General features: G+C 41.5%; 1 protein-coding gene across 3 annotated transcripts in view; it reads right to left on the bottom strand.

Annotated features, from left to right (window-relative positions):
* NBAS (NBAS subunit of NRZ tethering complex) overlaps positions 1-20625 on the bottom strand; it is a 376509-nt gene that overhangs the window by 166767 nt on the left and 189117 nt on the right. For all 3 annotated transcript variants that reach the window (XM_058668260.1, XM_058668259.1, XM_058668261.1), the window contains 4 exons: positions 19603-19716; positions 19182-19299; positions 5768-5844; positions 5282-5419 (listed from right to left, as the gene is read on the bottom strand). In XM_058668260.1, the coding sequence (XP_058524243.1) occupies positions 5282-5419; positions 5768-5844; positions 19182-19299; positions 19603-19716 (447 nt within the window). The remainder of the gene's footprint in view (positions 1-5281; positions 5420-5767; positions 5845-19181; positions 19300-19602; positions 19717-20625) is intronic.

The following is a 20625-nucleotide window of genomic DNA, read 5'->3' as shown; positions in this document are numbered from 1 at the left end:
ACCCGCACAGATGACCAACACAGAGCTTCTGGTTCCTGGTTCTAGCCTGCCCCAGCCCTGACTATCACAGCCATCTGAGAAGTGAACCTGTGGATGGAACAGAGATTCTCTCTCTTTCTCACTTTCTCTTTCTGTGTGTATGTTTCTACTTCTAATGCAACCTCTCAAACAAATAAATCTTTTAAAACATTGGCTTTAGATCAACTTTCAATGATAAATTTTAACGCTGCAATTCATTATTGTTATTAGCACACTTTTTTAGCAAAAAAAGAGAATTATGCGTGTGCGTGTGCATGTGTGTGTGTGTGTGAGAGAGAGAGAGAGAGAGAGAGAGAGAGAGATGGATACACAGAAGGAGAAAGTCAGCTCTGCCAGCTGCTGGTTCACTCTGAAGAGGGCTGCAACAGGTTAAATGGGGGAACATGGAGCTCCATCTGGGTCCTTCAAAACTGGGCACACCTCTCTGTACTTTGCAGCCACTTTCTGATGCTTTATCAGACACACGAGCAGGAGCTGAATCAGAAGTGGAGCAGCCAGGACTCAAACAAGTATTCGTCTGGGATGTCAGCATTGCAGATGGCAGTTTAACGTGCTACACCACAATGACAGTCCCAGGAATACCATTTTGTATGCAATTTTGTGACAAAAGCACACTTCCACTTAAAATTCTGTTAAACACAGTCATCTTATTAATTCTCCAGTGATGGTTCTGTAAGTGACTACAAGTGTAAAAGCTATCAAAATGCCTTAAGTACAAAGGAGGACTTCTCACTATTTCAAGTTATAAATTTATTCTGTAAAACATGATACTAATGAGATGAGACAACTTCTCACACAGGCTTCCCAGAAAAAAAAATAATTTGTTATGGTGTAAAAAACAAAGGCATTAGCATCGAAGCCCTGGGTGGCTATAATTTTTCTCCAGAGTTGCAAGCTTTTCATCTCCCAGATTAAAGCAGTTTCCTCTGGGCAGAGCCGTCAAACAGATGAAATTTCACCAGGCCAGGAGCATGCTACAAGTTGAGCTTCTTAGAAGATCATTTCCTTATCACTGTCATGACTACTTTCTACTTATTTCTTCTTTAAGGAACTTGACTGCTTATGATTACTTTCAATACTCAATTTATATTTCAGTGAAAATTCTTCCTATTAGCTTATTACTGTATTTTTTCCTCACTTCCCATTCCCTAAGTACCTCATACACTCATTCATTTTACTCCACACGTGCACAATAAAGTTTCTAAAGCGGTTCTCACATGACTTCCATTTGGCCTCAAATCAACCGAGGGAAGTATGCAAGAGCCTCTGTTCCTGGTTAAAGATGTCCAATCTGTCCTTGAAGCACCTGCCGCTGTGATCTTCAGCCAACAGTCCTATGGTGCAACTCTGTTGTTGCTCAATCCATACTGCTACTCCGTCTCCCTGAGCATTGCACATCCAGCTGGATATTCCACATCTCATATCAGCTGGGTTTGTAACTGCTGCTCAGAGTTCATTCAAACTGCTCTTCCCCTCTTTCCCAGCTAAGTTTCACAAGAACATTGAAGCTTTCCACCTGAAGGAAGCCTCCAAAGGACATATGGGTGGCTCCACACTCACCCATCTTCAGTACTCATGGTGATGTTTAAAAACATCACAGGCTGAAAAATTCAACCACCATTAAGGGCTTAAAAGGCAAAGGGTTGAGAGTTAAATTACCCTATTCCCCCAGTTCAAAAAAAAAAATCTATGTAGTCTTCAAGGGGGTAGATAAAATATGACTTAAAAATAAAGAATATAATCTAAGTTCCTGTAAGAACACACTGCACTAACCATAAATATTCATGACAATAGGAGGCCCAATGACAATCTACTGCTTGCCAGGAGAGGCAATATATCCATTTTGGTTCAATTGTTTCCACGTCTTTGTAATATTGTTTGGAAAGTTTTAAGCAGGTGGTGTTTTCCCCCTCTAGGGTTGTTATCTTCCTTAAGGTAATTTTCTCCTTAGTATTTTCAATTAGTGCATTCAAAACACACATTTCAGGGATAGTCTACCATAAAGTTTTGAATGTCATCCCTGCTGTGTTTGCCTCCCTAGCCTATAAAACTAAAGGGACTGTGTCCATTTTAACTGAATTCATCTCTGAAAACTTTTTAAGCATGCTAAAAAAAAAAAAGGCCCACTTGGAGATATCTGCAATAGTTACAAAGGAAAGATGCAAATGAACCACAGTCAAGGTCGGAAACAACAGGAACTGCTTAAGTAGTCCAAAGCGGACTGTATGCTCACCAACCACTTCAGGAAGTACAGAGAGTCAAACACTAACTAGGGCTTGTGCACTATTTCCACCATGTGAACAATTTGGTCACTTGTGCACTATCTTTCAAGCATAAAAACCAGTTATTTATGAGCCCAGCACAGTAGCCTAGCTAAAGTCCTCACCTTGTACACGCTCGGATCCCACATGGGCGCTGGTTTTAATCCTGGCAGACCCACTTCCCATCCAGCTCCCTGCTTGTGGCCTGGGAAAGCAGTCAAGGACAGCCCAAGGCCTTGGGATCCTGCACCTGCATGAGAAACTCAGAAGATATTTCTTGCTCCTGGCTTCCAATTGGCGCAGCTCCGGCCATTGCAGTCACTTGGGGAGTGAACCATCGGATGGAAGATCTTCCTCTCTGTCTCTCCTCCTCTCTGTATAGCTGCCTTTCCAACAAAAATAAATAAATCTTAAAAAAAAAAAAAACTAGTTAATTAAGACCAACACTAGAATAGAAAACTCAGTCTCCAAGTGGACATTTTTCAGTCATCATTTAATCAAAAGCAGGTGAGGTCAGCTGCTCCAAAGACCAGCTCAAAAAGCTGTCACGTCCCAGGGCCTTCTGGGGCTACCTTAGGACAGTGCTGCCCTGCTGGAAGCATGGGCTTTGAATCAAAAACAATGCCATAAATTCTATCAAACCTTTTATTCAAACCACACAATGTACCTGCGTTAGCATTCTTTTGCCACGTATCTACAGGCAGTGGGAAAAGTAAATGTGAGACGATCGTAGAATTAAAACAAACTGAACTGACAGCTGAGTGAAAGCTAAGCCTCACTGGGTGCTATTATGCGTAGGCAACAAATTGAAACCACTTTGATTTCAATTTTCATGACGACTCATCAGGAGTTTGTCATGTTTAATTCCAAGCCCAGTAGTACTGCTTCCTGTGAAGAAGATGCTGAAAAGACTCCAATAATGAGCCATTCGACAGCCAGTGGAAAACTCCTGGGTATGTGAAAATAAAGCGACTGTGTCCCACCCTTCTAACCCAAGAGGTTCAGGACTCACAAGTGCAAACCTGAAGCCCCAAGACTGGCCTGACTCACAGAGGTGGACATGAGTCCGTCAGCTCATAGGCCAGCAACAGTCACTGAGACACTACAGCAGGCGGGGCCCTTGGCACCTGCAGAGGCAAGGAATTCCTGCCCTCCAGCAAAGCCACCACACTGACAGTCAAGATATGCACACCAACTACAACTACAAGTTACTGCTCTCACGAACAGGTGAACACACAAGAAGCGGAGAGAACTAGTGAAGGCAGCCGATGGTCAACACGGCAAGGAGGGCTGTGGCCAGAGAGAACTAAGGCAGCTATTGGTCAGTGAGGCAAGGAGGGCTGTGGGCAGAGAGAACTACAGAAGGCAGCTATTGGTCAGCGAGGCAAGGAGGGCTGTAGCAGATGCACCTTTGAGCTCACACTTGTCTGTGCCAGTAGGACACTTGTCTGTGTAACGCAAAAGAAATTACATCACCAAGTGCACAGAGGCATTTAAATTCAGAGAAATATTACACTGCAAACAGGTAGAACATAAACTTCACAAGAGGAAGTGCTGGGAGAACACACGTGGATAGGAAGGAGGCAGCCAGCTCCCTGAGAGCCCTCCTCACCTTCAGCAGCACAGACTTTACAGCCAACACTGCAGCACATGAAAACCTCCTGCCGGGAACTTAACTATGCCTTAGACCAACAGGTCAGAGACTCACTCAGCTCCAAGGAAGAGTCACACTACTGCTTGTATAATCACGCTAGCGCAGCAGCGCTTCCAGCAGAGAGCAGGGAAAGCCTGGATCAGGAGCTCTAAATGGAAGGATGTCACTTTGCACTAGAGAAAACCTGAGAAAGTTGCCACATTTGCCTATCTTCTCCAAAGATTTCTCTTCTGAAACCCTGGGTTATCTCTAAAGGATTAAATGCAGAATGAATGTGGAAGGTATGTTAGGACAGCCAGGTGCCTTCATTGTACATTTATTTTTATATTTCTACTGCCCATTGATGATTCCCATAAACAAGCCCTAGGCTGACTGCTGCTGCTTAATCCTAAGCAGAAGAGCCTCAACCCCAGCACAGGATCCGATCACACACGGCATTTCTCTAGAGTCACGTAGCTCTTCCAGGCCGTGAAATCTCAGACCCATCTCAATACCTCAATACACATGACAGCCACAGGAATACTTCTATGCATATTACCTCACTTATTCTTCCTTTTCTTTTAAATAAAAATTGAATGAATGCCATGGCTGTGGACTTAATCAGGCATTTTCACGTATCTGTAGGTTCTCAGGTATATTTTGGATAGTTGAGGCAGCTAGAACTTTGATACACATATAAGGCCACTTACAGTCCATACAAGGACAGGGGAGGAGGAATCCTGTCTCAGGGCACTGGGGACCTTGCATCATTTCCCCCATTAGTGGATTTGGAAGCCTTCACATTTACTAGCAAAGTGGTAATTTTCAGTAAAGTGAACTAATGCTCCCAGTGTGGCCCTGCAGGGCTACGACACACAGAGGCCACTGTAATACTCTGTGTCCACTGAAGAAAGCACATGTAATCCAGGACCCTCTTAGGCCCTTTCACTCAAAAGGCACAATCAATCAGAAAAGCTACCAGAAGCCTTTATATCTAAGGATTTAAAAAAAAAAAAAGGTCTAGTTTGGCTTCAAGAACGACACTGCCTTCTTTCCTAAATTATACTGAGCCACCCTTCCTCAGGGTTGAAAATGACGTCTCCATTTAGACACTCTAGCTATCTGAGCCCTTCTTAACTAAAAGCTGGTAAACAATACACAAAGTAAAGAAAAGTTAGGCCAATAAAAATCAAAAGCTCTAACTCTTGCACCTGGAGCAGTGACTACATGTAACACAGAGCAGTAAGCACATGCGCCTGCTATTTGGCAAAAGCCAAAGACGCGTTGGGACTGTTTCAGAAAACCTTTGACTCGGCTCATTCCCAGAGTACAAAGCATCTGGACTCACCCTGTACAGCGGGTGGCACTCGTGCGTGAAACACGGAGCCAACCGGACATAGATCTGCAGGCTGTAGTAATAGGCCGCCAGCTGGAGTGACAACGCCGAGTGGGACTGCTTCTCAAAGCACCTGTTTGCATCTAACACCTAGGCAGGAAGAGGACAGAAGTCACTCCATGGAAAGGACATCAGCAAGGTTGTTATAAACCATTACACCCTCAGTCATTTCTGCAGCGTTCTGGTACAAAGACTCCATTATATCAACTCAAGTGCAAGTTCAATTAACTACACTGAAATTCAGAACATGTCATAGATGTAGATTCCATGTGGATAAGACTGGATTAAGATTAGCATTTAAGCTACTGTCAGTGCAGTGCTCCTTCCCTGAGTACTGACTAGAAACATAAAGAATAAACAATCTTACTAATTAAAATAAGGAGCAGATTGTTAGCATCCCTATTTTCAATTTCTTCTTGATAATGAAGGTAAACTTACCTGTGGTAAGGCAAGGAGATAGGCGAGGGCCAAGGTCATGTCATTGGGTAAAGCATCACTTGCTAGTTGTAAGAGAACTGAACAGAGAAAAAAAAACGTGTAATTTTGCTTGGTGACCTAAGACATTTACAGTCACTAAGAATCAAATATCTATACAATTTCAACAAGAAATCAGCTCCAGAGGACTCCGGAAGGCCTTTCAGGAAAATCTACTCAGCAACATCTATGCACAGAGCAAATGGCACTGTGTTAGGCAGTAACTCCAACTTACCTGGGAACAGGCAGAGATTGTGAGAAAATGCAGGTGGGGTGGCTCAAAGTGTGAGCATGAACACCCAGTGGGAATGGCCTCTGAAGCTGCTTCTCTTGGTTTTATCTATCAATGATCATTGATTATGTGAATGATCATGTAAATACTAACTGCCAGAGCAATTAAACGCTCTGGGAGTGCAAATTCAGGACTAATCTGATTATAACTATGATGATATCATGACTTTGTTCCTTCCAAGAACACTCCTTTTTATCCAACAACACAAAATGAAAATCAAACTCTTGCTTTGTTTTAAAATATCCTGGCCACTGACAACTCCGCTACAAAAAAAAAAAAAAAAAAAAAAAAAAACCTGTGACATAAGCAACAAACTGCCAACACTGGCTTCACAAGAGGGAACACACTCAGTAAAGTGAGCATATTCTGTCTTACTGACGATGCATTCTGCACACTTAAGGTTTGTGACAAACACCAGTCTCCACAACATCACAATCAAATCCTTCATTGTTTTGGAAAGCAAAGACTCTTGAGATACACTAATAAAAAGGAAATCATATTTTAAAAAAATCTAATGTCAATGATATTTGACTTTGGAAATGTAACATATTTTTCTACCAGAAGAACCACCTTACTAGTGAATATTTGAGCAACCGTATCATTTAATCAGCAGTTGGGCAGTGGAGATGGTGGGTGAAACACCCAAAGTGCAGCTACAATTCAACACTTTCTATGGATCATGCACAGAAAAATACACTGTGGCCCTACAACCTTCTTCTGCTGAAAATCCTACCAAGCAACATACCACCAGCCAACCTCACACAGTGCTGGACACATATTCTAATAAACGAAACTTTTTAAATTCCAAAATCCAGCTCCAAATTTATGTTTTTAGTCTACATCCGTGAGACCTAGCTCTGAAGCAGACACAGCTTCTGCCCTTCGCAGGGGAGGGCCAGGGGCTGGGGAGAGGCTAGGGTGAGATGAAGTCTGAGCAAATAGCTTGCACAATCATGAAACCAAAGAAGTATAAATACTGGTGAATAAACCCTAGGAAACATTAATAACTATAAGATAAATGAGCTAAGCAATAAATTTTGAACAGCAAAAGATAAAATAAAAGAAACACCGTTAAGTGTAATCTGCTGAAAGTCCATTTGAGCATAACTTACACACACACACACACACACACACACACACACACACAGAGGCTGTCATCTGGCCTTCTGTCTGCTTTGTGCATTCTATCACTCAGAACAGCCGCAAGTCCTCAGGACAAACGTATTCAGAAGTGGGAAAATCCTACCATTTTACACGCTAATAATCCTTTCTTGATAGTTCTCTTTTTAAGTTACTATTTTCAATTCTACCTAGTTTCCTTTTAATTCCATCTCAATTTTTTATGCATAAAAGGTAAGTCCCTTCCTTATGCACAAAAGAGGCCAATTTTCAGGTAAGCATATTTAAACACAATCATCACAATTAGCTCTACGTCTCCAAAGAGTCCCTCAGGAACCCCCCACCCCATCACCACCACCACCAAGCCTGTGGGCACTGCTCCAAGTATAAAAGAAGCTGGAGCTATGGCTAGTCCCATCAGTGATTATTTTCCAGTAACATCCTTAGCACAACATCAACTCAAATTCTGCCTTCATTTTATGTGCCTCTGGCTATTGACAAACTCAACAGCACCTTCAACAGACGGAAACATGGTACCATTAGAGACACTGGGAAGAATATGGACTAGAAGGAAATAATCAATTAAAAACACAAGAGCAATGGAGATACAGTTGAGATAAATACAGCATGCCCGTAGACATCTATATAAGTTATCAAATTCATTGCAGTAAGTGTTTAGCAGGTCTGCTTTTAAAAATAGTTATACCTTAGAGAGGACAGCACTGTGGTGCAGCAGGCTGAGTTATTTCTTACAACCCTGGCATCCCACATGGCCACCAGTTTGAGTCCTAGCTGTTCCACATCAATCCAGCACCCTGCTGATGGCCTGGGAAAGCAACAGAGGATGGCCGAAGCATCTATCCTCCTGTTTGTTACCAGATGAACTTCCTGGCTCCTGGCTGGCCAGCCCTGCCCATTATGGCCATTGGGTATTGAAGCAGCAGATGGAGGGTAACTCTCTCTATCTCTGTCTTGTCTTCTCTCTGTAACTCTTTCAAATACATCAACAGGTTAAAAAAACATCACAGCTTAGATACATGTAGACACACAAACACACACACACACACACACACACACATATATATATCTTATATCTTTATGGGGAAACTTCCAGGAGCTAAAAGTCACAACAAAAACTGCTCTCAGAGATTTATCTTAAAAGGTTGCTACTGCTATGTTTTACTAAACAGTGAAAACTGTCACCCAAAAATGCAAGCATTTGCTCCAAGTGAATAATACCCACATTGAATTAATATTTATACCTGTATGGAACATGTTCAAAGTCCTCCCAAGATTAGTCTCTCTGGGTTAATCATCGCTATAGCGAGCAGACAACATGCTTGTGAGAACAGCTTTGACAAGCAAGACCACCAACCCAGAGCCGGACTCTCACACACCTCCCTCCATGTGGGCTCGGTGATTCCCGGAGACCATCCCCCTCTGACCTCAGCACCCCAAGGCAGGCATGGGCACACAGAGACTATCCCATTGGAAACCAAGGGCTGCTACCATTATCAACTGCTCAGTCTTACTCTTGGCCCCATTTTGGCACATGCCCCCTGCTTCTGGGCACCTGGGAACGATACTGTCTCCCTTGGGCAGCATCATTTCCATGTCTGTGTTGTCTTACCACACCTACATGAGAAAAACATCCTGCAAACATTTTAGAATTTAAAATCTACACATATACTAAGAATCTCTGATCTAAGCCAGGCAGAATGATACAGCAGGCCACACCCTCAGAAAGTCCTGGAATCAAAGGTCAGAGCCCCCACAGATTCACGACATAATTCAGCTTCAGAATTCAGAATGCTCTGGACATTAGAAAGTTATATGCTTCTAAATATTGCAAACAGATTATGCTACACATATATTACGTACTACATGATCTTCTCAGCATGACCCAGGAACATTCAGTCATCAAAGATAATATTTCTACCACGAAACATTTATGGCATGGGAAAATACAAAGTAACTTCATGTCAATTCAAGTTTTCATTGCAAGTTACAATAATCCTTTTTGGCTTTCAAAGCACTTTTGGTTTGAGATCTGAGCAATATTACCTCACACATAATTTAGGATTAAAGGCCCAACACAACAGCCTATGGGTTAAATCCACGCTATGCTTATGCCGGAATCCCAGATAGGAGCTGGAATGTGTTCCTGCCTGCTCTGCTTCCAATCCACCTTCCTGTTGGGAAAGCAGTCCAGGATGGATCAAAGCCTCAGGACTCTGCACCCATGTGGGAGGCATGGATGAAGTTCCTGACTCGGGATCAGCTTAGCTGTGGCCATTGCAGCCACTTGAGAAGTGAACCAGCAAATGCAAGATCTTTCTCTCTGTATCTCCTCCTCAACCTAAATCTGACCTGCCAATAAAAATAAACCTCTTTTAAAAATTAGGATTAAATGAAGCAAAGTATAAACACTGCACAACTCGTCCTAAACACCTCATATGCCCCCTTCCTTCCACTGTAAACCACAAGCTTGGGGCTGTGAACAATTTTCTTTAGTTAAGACGTGTTTTCATTTCTGCCAGGAAATGATTGAAAATACGCACTTCCATTAATAACTACCACATGGTAGTGGAGGCAATTACTCCCATTATAAATAAATCATGGTTATTAACAAGCTCTATTTAGGCATCAAGGTAATTCTCTCAAAGGAACAGAAGACAGAGCAGTCTGTTGCATGCCTACTACATATTTATATTTACTTAGCTGCTTTTCACTCAGCATCCTGTAATCCTGTGAGTCAGTTATCCCTCACAACCTCTGTGGAAGAAGTTACCCATCTTCTTCAATTTAGCAAAGAGGCTTTAAAGGCACAATGTGGTCATCTTCTTTCCTATTCACCCTATGCTCACCCCACACACAAACCATGGCAGTCTTGGGGGAAACACTGTTGCCTTAACAGACAGCTATTCTCACAACTCAGCAGTGCCACCTTTACTTCTTAGATGAGCACGTCTGCTGCACCCAGCACCCCGACACGTATTCTGTCCTCAACTCCCTCTGCTCCTGTGACTCAACCAACGCTGTCTCAGAGGGAGCCACCTGCAACAGGCCACTCGCCGTTTCCCGACGCCAGCACGGGGCCTATGTAAACAGTCTGTATCCTCTGGACCGGAGCTGAGAGCTCCTGCACCTGGTCCTCCACTGACCTTCTTGTGACTCATCGATTCTCTCACTCTGCCTCAGCGTCCACACTCAATTATTTCATCATTATCGCCTCATTACACTTTATATTTTCTTCTTTAAAGATCCGAATCACAATCTTGACCTACACTGGTTTCGCAGTCTATTTTCCTAGTATTGCTCTATACATGCAATCCACCTCAAAAAAGTAGCATTAGAAACTGCTGAACATAGACACTCACCTATTATCCCAAAATAGTCTATTTTTACTCACTGTTTCCTTGTTTCTGAAAAAGTCCACTATTCTCCCAATGACATTAAAACTGAGGGTCAATCTGAAATGCAGCCCCTTGTGTGCTACAAACATCAAGCTCAATACAGTGTGATGCTCCTTGCAGGTGCCAGGATCCCATATGCATGCTGGTCTGTGTTCCCAGCTGCTCCATCTCCCATCGAGCTCCCTGCTTGTGGCCTGGGAAAGCAAGCAAGGACGGACCCTGCACCCACATGGGAGACTCAGAAGAAGCCTTGGGCTCCTGGCTTCAGATCAGCTCAGCTCAAGGCATTGTGGCTAGTTGTGAAGTGAACCAGAGGGTGGAAGATCTTTCTCTCTATATCTATTTCTCTTTGTAGATCTGCCTTTCCAATAATAAATAAATAAATTTTGGACCTGGCGGCGCAGTGGCCTAGCAACTAAAGTCCTCACCTTGAATGCGCTCGGATCCCATATGGGTGCCGGTTCTAATTCCGACAGCTCCACTTCCCAACCAACTCCCTGCTTGTGGCCTGGGAAAGCAGTCGAAGACAGCCCAAAGCCTTGGGATCCTGCAGCCGTGTGGAATACCTGGAGGAGGTTCCTGGTTCCTGGCTTCGGATCAGCACAGCACCAGTCACTGCGGTCACTTGGGGAGTGATTCATCAGACGGAAGATCTTCCCCCCTCTCTCTCCTCCTCTCTGTATATCTGACTTTGTAATAAAAATGAATAAATCTTAAAAAAATACATCTTTAAGAAAATACTACAAAATCTCTTCCAAAAACTTCTTCACGCATATTTCTATCTTCATTGACACAGATACTAGTTTTTTGACTTTCACTACCTAAAATCTACACTTTTTCAAGTCTTAGAACTCAATTCAATTCTATGCACTTAGTCTTTCTTTTTCTTAATTTCAAGACAAAATCAATAATCCTAAGATTTCTCTTATCTCACTCCCAAATATACACCCCCATTGATTTCCCCTATATCATTACAATAGTATAGACCTTCATAAAAAGTCATAAGTTCACCATTTGGCTATTCAAGTGTATTTTGACATTGCAGGTAAGAACAATGGCAGACAGTCCAGCATCTTATTATAAAGATATATTTAACAGCTTCAGTGTGAGTCCATCTTTGATCTGGAAGTAGAGATGCATTCTACATTGTATCTTCACATATGGATATGATAGTCTCTATTACACAGTTACTACATATTCCCTTAAATGAAAAGTCATAAAACAAAATCAACAACAGAAAGACAAATAGAAAATTTACAACATGAAGATATATAACATCCTAGTGAATGACCAATGTGTTGCTGAAGAATGAAAGAGAAAATAAAAAATCCTCTAGGACAAAATGATGCTACTGTATGATCCATGAGTCAGTGAAGAAATTAAGAGAAAACTATTTTGAATCAATGTAAATAAAAACAAAATTATCAAATCCCATGAGGCAGCAAACACAATACTGCCAGGCCTTTTGATCTTGTATTTTGTATGAAGGCTGCCTCATACCAGAGAGAATATATGGTATTTGTCCTTTCGGGATTGAGTTATTTAACTAAGCATAACAGTCTATAGTTGGGATATTTGGTTGCAGATGGTAGAATTTCATTCTTTTTAATGGCTGAGTAGTGTTCCATGGAGTAGATGCACTGCAGTTTCTTTATCCACTCCTCTTTTGATGGGCAGCTGGGTTGTTTCCATGTCTTTGCTGCTATAGATCGTGCTGTTATAAATACAGGATTACAGATCCCTTTCTCATATGGAGATCTGATCTCATTTCCTTTGGATATATTCGTAGCAATGGGGAGCTGGGTCACACAGCAAATCTATTTGCAGATCTCTTAGCAATCTGCATATTGACTTCCGCACTGCTTGTACTAGTCTACATTCCTACCAACAGTGAAGGAGGGTTCCTTTTCTTTACACAGCTACAGGAGCAGGTAGTGTTAGCAGAGTTCTGAATGTAGGCCAAGCTCACTGGATTTAGGTGGTCTTTTTTTGCCCGTAATCCCATCTTAAAACACTAGTTTCATATAAATATTAAACATTATATAATGTCACATTCCAATTTGGGGGAAAAAACACTTTTATTAGTGTCTCATTCCGTAATGCATAAAAATTAAAATTTTATTGGGCTTTTAAGACTCCCATATATATGGCAATTTATAGTTTGTTTTATTATCACCTCCCCATACCCCAGCCAAATGAGTCTGATATTAAAACTGTGCTTGTGTTCAGGCCATCCCTTTATATAGCAACAGCAAAATAATTACAAGACAAAATTCCTTTAACTTTTTAATATCTTCTCTAATAATAAAGATATGAGACCCATGACAGATTCTCATGCTTTACATGAACAAGCTCTAGGGTCAGAAAAATACGGCAAAGCAGCACCATGATCTCAGACTTGGAACCTGACAGAAGCTTCCAAGAAGCTGACAGAAATTAACCACACTCATAAGAACAATTCACATATAAAAATAAGAGATGCAAAATAACGTGGATATGTTCATTCATCAGTACATTTCAAGCTAGTGACCATCTTACGCTGATAAAAAAATAATAAATATAGTTTGAAAGATATGTGAGAACATTCCTAGGATAACTTTCTATTAAGTAGCATCACTGGGTCAAACTACATATCCAACATTGATCTTCACAGCTAATGATGTTCTCATTCTAAGCCAGTCATCTTCTGCTCTTGAGCTGACAACTCCCTTCCCTTTGTGACCATTGGCCCAAGGCGCTTTCTGATATCTATCTCAACTGCACAAGAGAGCTGGAGATGTCTGAAAATCTCTCCACAAGGTTAAGCCTTTCTTTGCAAAGTTAACTCCTTAGACTGCACTGGAGGAGACAAAAACACACTGGATTTCTGATACTCTTGCTGGGGAAACGACGACTCTTGACTAATCTGCCACCAGCAGATGAACACCAGTGAATCCAGAATGGCATTTCTACTTAAATTCCTATGCAACTGACTTCTCTAATGGAATAGCCCTCCCGCAGATAAAAAACGATGAAGTCTGAATAAAGTATGGAAACAGCATTCAAAGGCACTCTGGAAGGTCCCCTAAATTAGACAAAAACTTGAAAGGAGCTGCTAGCTTGAAAGAGGCAACCAGTTCTTAAAAGGTTTATTCCGTTTATTTCGGGGGGTGAGGGCAAGGACAAAGGCAAGATTCTGCAACTGCTGGTTCACTACCTAAATACTTACAGTGGCTGGACGTGGTCCAGGCCAACGCCAGGAACCTGGAAATTCATATGGTTTTCCCAAATGGGGTGGGGGCAGAGTCAGAACACTTGCGCCAATTTCTACTGATTTTCTATATGCTGTGTTGGAAAAAGAGCAGCAGGGACTCTAACCAGCACTCTGATGTAGTAAGATGTCAGCACTACAAACAGTGGCTTAACCTACTGCACCACAACATGAGGTCCATAGTTATACATTTCACGGCTTATATTCCAAGGCCCAGCCTCTGTCTGTACCACAATGGACAATTAAAGCTAAACAAACAAACTCTACACTTAAAAGAAACAAAACCCTACAGCCTTAAAGAAGAGGCAGGAAGTCAAACTGCTACAAAGTCAAAATGTTTGAAAATTTCCAATAAAAATGAGAAAAGGAATAGAAAAGGAATAGCACCCAACAAAACCAACGGCAATCCGAAGAACATCCCACTAAAATAACAACAGAAGTCTAACTCAATGAACAACCCACTGCTAAAATGATAGGACCAAATTACCACCCATTCATATTAACCCTGCATATAAATGGCTTAAGCTGAATCAAACATCATAGATTAGTAGACTGGATTAAAAAACAAAACCTATCTATTTGTTGCCTATAGGAGACGCATTTCACCTACAAAGATTAGTGCGAACTATATCGCATGGGTTTTGATGTTTTTTGTTAGTTTCATCTCTTCAAAATACTTCTCATTAAATTAATGGCTCATAGATCATACAGCAGCATCGTTATCTTCAAGAAGGTTCTTGATTTTCATTTCTTCAGCAACACAATAGTCATTCAGTAGCTTGTTATGATGTTGCTAATTTCTTTTTTTTTCTTCCCGTTGTTGATTATGTTTTGTGGCTTTTCATTTAAGGGGTGTATAGTAACTATGTAATGGAGACTACTATATCTAGCAACATGTAATTTAACTTCATGGCACTGTAAATTTCTATATTTCTTGCTGTTGTTGATTTTGTATTGTGGTTTTTCATTTAAGGGGATGTACAGTAACTGTAATGCAGACTATCATAAATAAAAATGTATGCCTATAAAAACTCCCAAATCAGAGAGTTCACAGTTGCTCTCTCATAATATCCATAGTTGGAAACAGCCCTTGTTTTACAGTCAAACATAAACAAAGCCTTGTGATACATTTAAACCAAATGACTCTTAAAACCTCTAAAATTCTACTTAAAAGAATACAAACTGAATACTCTAATGAATTCTACGCCAACAAAACTACTCTAAATTGTGGGAAAGTGAGTGGGTTTTGTCTAGAGTGTACAGCATGGGCCTTTATTAGGAAGAGGCTTTCTGGGGTGACAGTAATGTTCTATATCTGCACCGAACAGCAAATAACACAGGGCCCCACCTGTGGGAGCTCACACCCTGGGGTAGGCCTCTAACTGTGATGCATTTCACGCCCCACCTGTGGGAGCTCACACCCTGGGGTAGGCCTCTAACTGTGATGCATTTCACGCCCCACCTGTGGGAGCTCACACCCTGGGGCAGGCCTCTGCTGTGATGCATTTCATGCCCCACCTGTGGGAGCTCACACCCTGGGGCAGGCCTCTGCTGTGATGCATTTCATGCCCCACCTGTGGGAGCTCACACCCTGGGGCAGGCCTCTAACTGTGATGCATTTCACGCCTCACCTGTGGGAGCTCACACCCTGGGGCAGGCCTCTGCTGTGATGCATTTCATACAAGCATTTATTCAAATCCTGGCTGCTCCACTTCAAATTCAGCCATTAGTGTTCCTGGAAAATGGGTAGAGGATGACCCAAGCTTTGGGGACCTTACTCCCATGTAGGAGACCTAAAAGAAACTCCAGGCTATGGCTTCAGATTGGCTGAGCTCCAGCCATTATGGCCATTTGGGGAGTGAACCAAAGAATGAAAGATCTCTTTCTCTTTCATCCCTTCTCTCTTTAACTCTGCCTTTCAAATAAAAATAAATATTTGGGGAAAAAAATCTCAATCAGTGGCACAAATAGCACTCTGTGCTTTATTGATTACAAATTCTATCACATACAAATGTAGCAAATAATAACTCTGACCAAAAATCTGTACAAGTGCAGTATCAAAGGGCGAATTACACTGATGTCCCCTACTTAACTTTAAAATTCATCAAAAACACATTAGAGTTGGCTGATTCAGTCAGCACTGGAGCTACACAAGGGAAGTATGGTAAAATGGTAATCATAGCCCCTACGCTGAGGATATCTAGAAGCTCACTGTACAATTATTTCGACTTCCATGTGAAATTTACATTTGCATATAAAAGCTTGCGGATAGGACAGAATAGAAACAGGAAGCAATTCCGGCCAGAAACTGTGCCAAACGCTCCTGCACCTGTCCCACATTTCTTCTCCAGGCTGATTTCCCGAACAGGAAGCAACGCCGGAGAACCACTGCCTCTGCTCTCCAGCACTCAACCCACAAACCCTCTGACCTCTCAACTCCACCAGAGCTGCAAGAACCTCAGGTACCCAGGGCACCAACCCCTCAAACATTCCAGTTTGAAAGGAAACAAAGCCATAATCAGAGGCCACCATGGGTATATTCCGTATCTTTGCTAATCTCTAACACAACAGCTAGGAGAGGGGTATAGGTCCCCCACTCCACCCTGCACATCAAAACCATCTTAACAACCCACACTGAGACTCCCAGATTCTTATAAAGTAGGAAAGAAATCCATCTACCAGAAGCTTCTCAGCCTGGGCATGTGCACACCATCAGGGGATCGCACTTTCAGACAGGACAGCCTGGAGACTGCTCCTGCAGTTCCACTGGGAACCACAACGCACCACATGGGCTGCAGAATGAATCTCAGTGAACTCTGATGCGCATTTCAGAAACACTGAAAATGAAAATACCTACAACACTTGTCCCCAGACTAGCTCTATAGTCAGACATTAACACAGAGGAAACCTACGTCAAGATCTCTAAGCACTAATTCAAAGTAAGTGCGTGCCTTGGGAAAGGACCACACCGACATTTAACTCCAGACCTAAATTTGCAGAGGAAAGTTGCTCATGTTATTGATTTAGAAATCATTAACTGTTAAATCATTCATTTAGCTAAATAAATAATGATCAATTTTCTTCAGCTTGTCTCCATTAAAACCTTTTCATCAACTTTATTAAAAAATTTTAAAAAGTCAGATGTTAGGAAATTGAATTTGTATTATGACCTACTTCTGAACCAACGTTGAGAATCACAATTTTTTCATGGTTTTACATTTGGAACATTTCACTCAAATATTTCACTATATCAATCTTCAGTTCTGCTGAGTTTGACAAATAGATGATGTTTATGCAATAGTCAGAGATACTTTAGCATTATCAAAGGATGCCAAAAGTGATACTATGAAGGAAAATGTTTTACTGAGATCAACTCACACACAATACCCACACAGTGCTAAAGTATTATTAAATTCTGTAATGCTTGAAATATGTATTAAAATTATTGACAAAACTAGATTCATTCCTTCTGAAGAACATGTGTATGTGTGTGGATGGATGGATGGATAGATGGATAGAGATACACAGACAGACAGGCAAAATAAGTGTGGTAAATGTGAAGAAACATTGGGTCAGAAGACCACCACATGCCTTCTCCAATTGCACAGATATCTGTGTAACCAATATATATACTATGACTCAGCTGAGAGCATGTGATCAGCGACCTGGCTCAGTGACTATGAAGCTAACACAAGACTTCATCATTACGAACAGATTTGTTCGTACTTCTGGAAAATGTGCAGATATGGCACTTGGTATTTAAGCCCCAAATAGGAGGCACAGATATGAAGGTACTGGGTGGTTTTCTCTCTGTTGCCAAGTGTGAGGCTTACAAAGGAAATGCCAAGAGTTTGCAGTACAGACATCTCAAAGTTTAACTGAGGTTGCAGTAACCATGGATTTACCACAGAATGGACTGTGATATTGTAAAGAGTATGTGCTGCATGGGACGACTCTAGAGATTCTAAAGTAGTCTACAGTGGATCCTAGCCATGCATATTTTGCAAAAACTCCTCAAGTGAACCCAGTACATGTTGAGGGCAAAGAACTACACACATAAATCTTTCAACCAAGGTGAAAATACAATTGGACAACAAGGGAGATTAGGCATATCAAGGGAATAACCAATGGTGCCAAGAAGGGGCCCAACGGGGCATCTCTGAAGAGCAGCACCAGTGAAGGAACACCCAAGACATTACACTCCTTATACAGGAAAGCAAATTCTAGAAAGCTAAACTACAAAATCAGGTTTTATATGCAAAACAGCAATTGTATTCCTCATTTGCACTTTCTGAATTTTATGTCACATAGCAATGTGCTCAATTAACAAATGGCACTGCCCAGGCATACTGGTGGGCACAAGTGGCCAGTGATAAATGGAAGTCATTGAAATTCAAATGAAACTATTTATCTTCCTCTTTTCCCCTTCACTGAGAACTAGAACATGGACAAAACACCTGACACCACCTTTGAATGAAGAGAGCCAAGAGAGATAAAAGCACTTAAAAAGAAAGAAGAAACCTCCTCTAGAACTGGGAGTGAGAAGGATAATTTTAAAAGAAAAAGTATAAATGTGAAGATGTCTTTTATAAACTTACATAAAATTATCTCATCTAAAAAATATTTATGGAAAGAAAGACCACTGTTCAAAACATGTTCAGGTTCAAATACATATCTATATTGTATGGGACATTAAAGCAAGAAAGAGTTATTAAGTATATTATATCACTTAATGTGAAAACTACTTCACGTGAGCGGCAACTTTAAGATAGCAACCATCATCTTATCTATTCTTGAAAATACTCAATATAAGTATAAGTATTTAGAAAAATAGCAGGTGCTTGAATAAGGTTTTTAACTGGATGGAAGAACGTAATGGAAGAATGAGTGATGGATAGTATCCAGTAAAACAACTGAAAATTTTATTACTTTGTCCCTAACTTATTCACACACTTCTTTGCATTTTATTTACCTACTTGAGAGAGAAGATACTCCCACCTGCTTCTTCATTCTGCAAAGGCCAACAATGGCCAGGGCTAGGCTTGGTGGAAACCAGCAGGCAAGGCAACACCACAGGTCTCCCACAGGGGTACTAGAAACCCAACTACTTGAACCATCAAAGCTGCCTCCCTAGAGTCACATCAGCAGGAAACTGAAAACACAAGCTAGGCCTGTGAATCCAACCCAGGGACTCCATCATGGGCACAGCTGTCCTAACTAGTGGCATAAGCGCTAGGCTAAATGTCGACCTCATTCATTCTCAGTCATTCCTGTTAATACCAGCAGACCCATCTTTCTTACCTTCTGTAGTTGGGAAGACTTCTTCAGTTTTTGCCTCTGCCAGTTTACCAGTTCTCAGCAACACTTCCGCAAAACTTTCCCCAGGGATGTGCTGATAGTTGTCATACGTAACTCCAGACTAGGCAAACAAGTTGTTTGGCCAGTTAGTTAAGCATGTTTTTTCTTTTCTTTTCTTTTCTTTTTTTTTTTTTTGCATTACTACAAATAACATTCTAAGAAAATACAAATATTGAATGTCTTCTGTGACTTCAATAAATTCCCACTTACTACAGCATACCACTTTAACAAAATTTTTAAACAAATTTTATCTCATGCCATCCCATATAACACATAAAAAATCATGTAAAACCAATGAGTAACAAGAGTAAAATGTCTATAAAAGCACAACAGATTATCTGTCGTCTTAGGCAACAGTCCTTACCTCAGAAACAAAGTGATTAGTGATGACGGATTCATAAAAAGGATGACACCCTTGTTTACTTAAGTCTTCGTTGGCCACAGCTCCAATTCGGCAGGCATCACCAACTTCCTGTCCCTAAGCAGGACAGAGTGAAGAACAATAGGAATGAGGAAAGGGAAAGAAAGTGGGGAAGGCTGCTTTCAGGAGAAACAAATCCACGTGCTTTGACAACAAGATTATCAGAGAGACACAGGCACCAGCAAACAGCCCAACCACAGGAACAGCAATCCTGGCGCAATGCAATCTCGCCCTCCTACGGTCTTCTGATTTTCAGGTCACACTAACATCAAGGAATCTGAGGCAGTGAAGCAACCAGTTTCGTGTGCATGGTGAGCTTTCTCCACCACAGTGACTGTCCTAAAGTATCCTGTTGCACACACTGCTGTTCTGCTTGGTTCTTAACAGCAAACACCATAAAATCCAACTGAGAAATGCCCTGTTAATGTTACTGTGGGTGAGAGCTAACACGAAAGCCTCATTCCCCACTCTGCCCAAGCTGCCAAACTTAATCATTCTGCCAGTTTCCACACCTTTCTCCCACTATTCTGTCAGTTTCCACACCTTTCTCCCACTATTCTGTCAGTACTAACCATCTGGCTGGATCCTATCTTTCCATCCCGGAGCAAGGCTGATTTTATCTGCTCAAGTGTTGCCAGATGGAAGCAAGATGATATGACCTGTATCCCTTTTCATCAGTCCCATATCCTGGACTACTATCTCCCATACATGGGCCTTCGAGACTCCGCATTCCTGATGCAGTGGGGTCCTAAGTAATTGGCTTCACATGTTACCACCATGAAGTAGACCGCAAAGCTCCATGAGCAAAATAGAAATCCATCCTTCTCCAAGATCAAGCTCATGTTACGCAAATAGTGAAACCACTATGCACATTAGGATTAAAAGAGTCAGCTTATGTTTAACAGAAACTATACATTAGGCACAACGTTCAACATTTTACCTAAAAACACATCTTCCAAACAACAA

The sequence above is a fragment of the Ochotona princeps genome, chromosome 8 (genome assembly GCF_030435755.1).
Source record: "Ochotona princeps isolate mOchPri1 chromosome 8, mOchPri1.hap1, whole genome shotgun sequence".
Lineage (NCBI taxonomy): Eukaryota > Metazoa > Chordata > Mammalia > Lagomorpha > Ochotonidae > Ochotona > Ochotona princeps.
The sequence above is the reverse complement of the archived record's forward strand: the minus strand, read 5'-3'. Positions and strand labels throughout refer to the sequence as shown.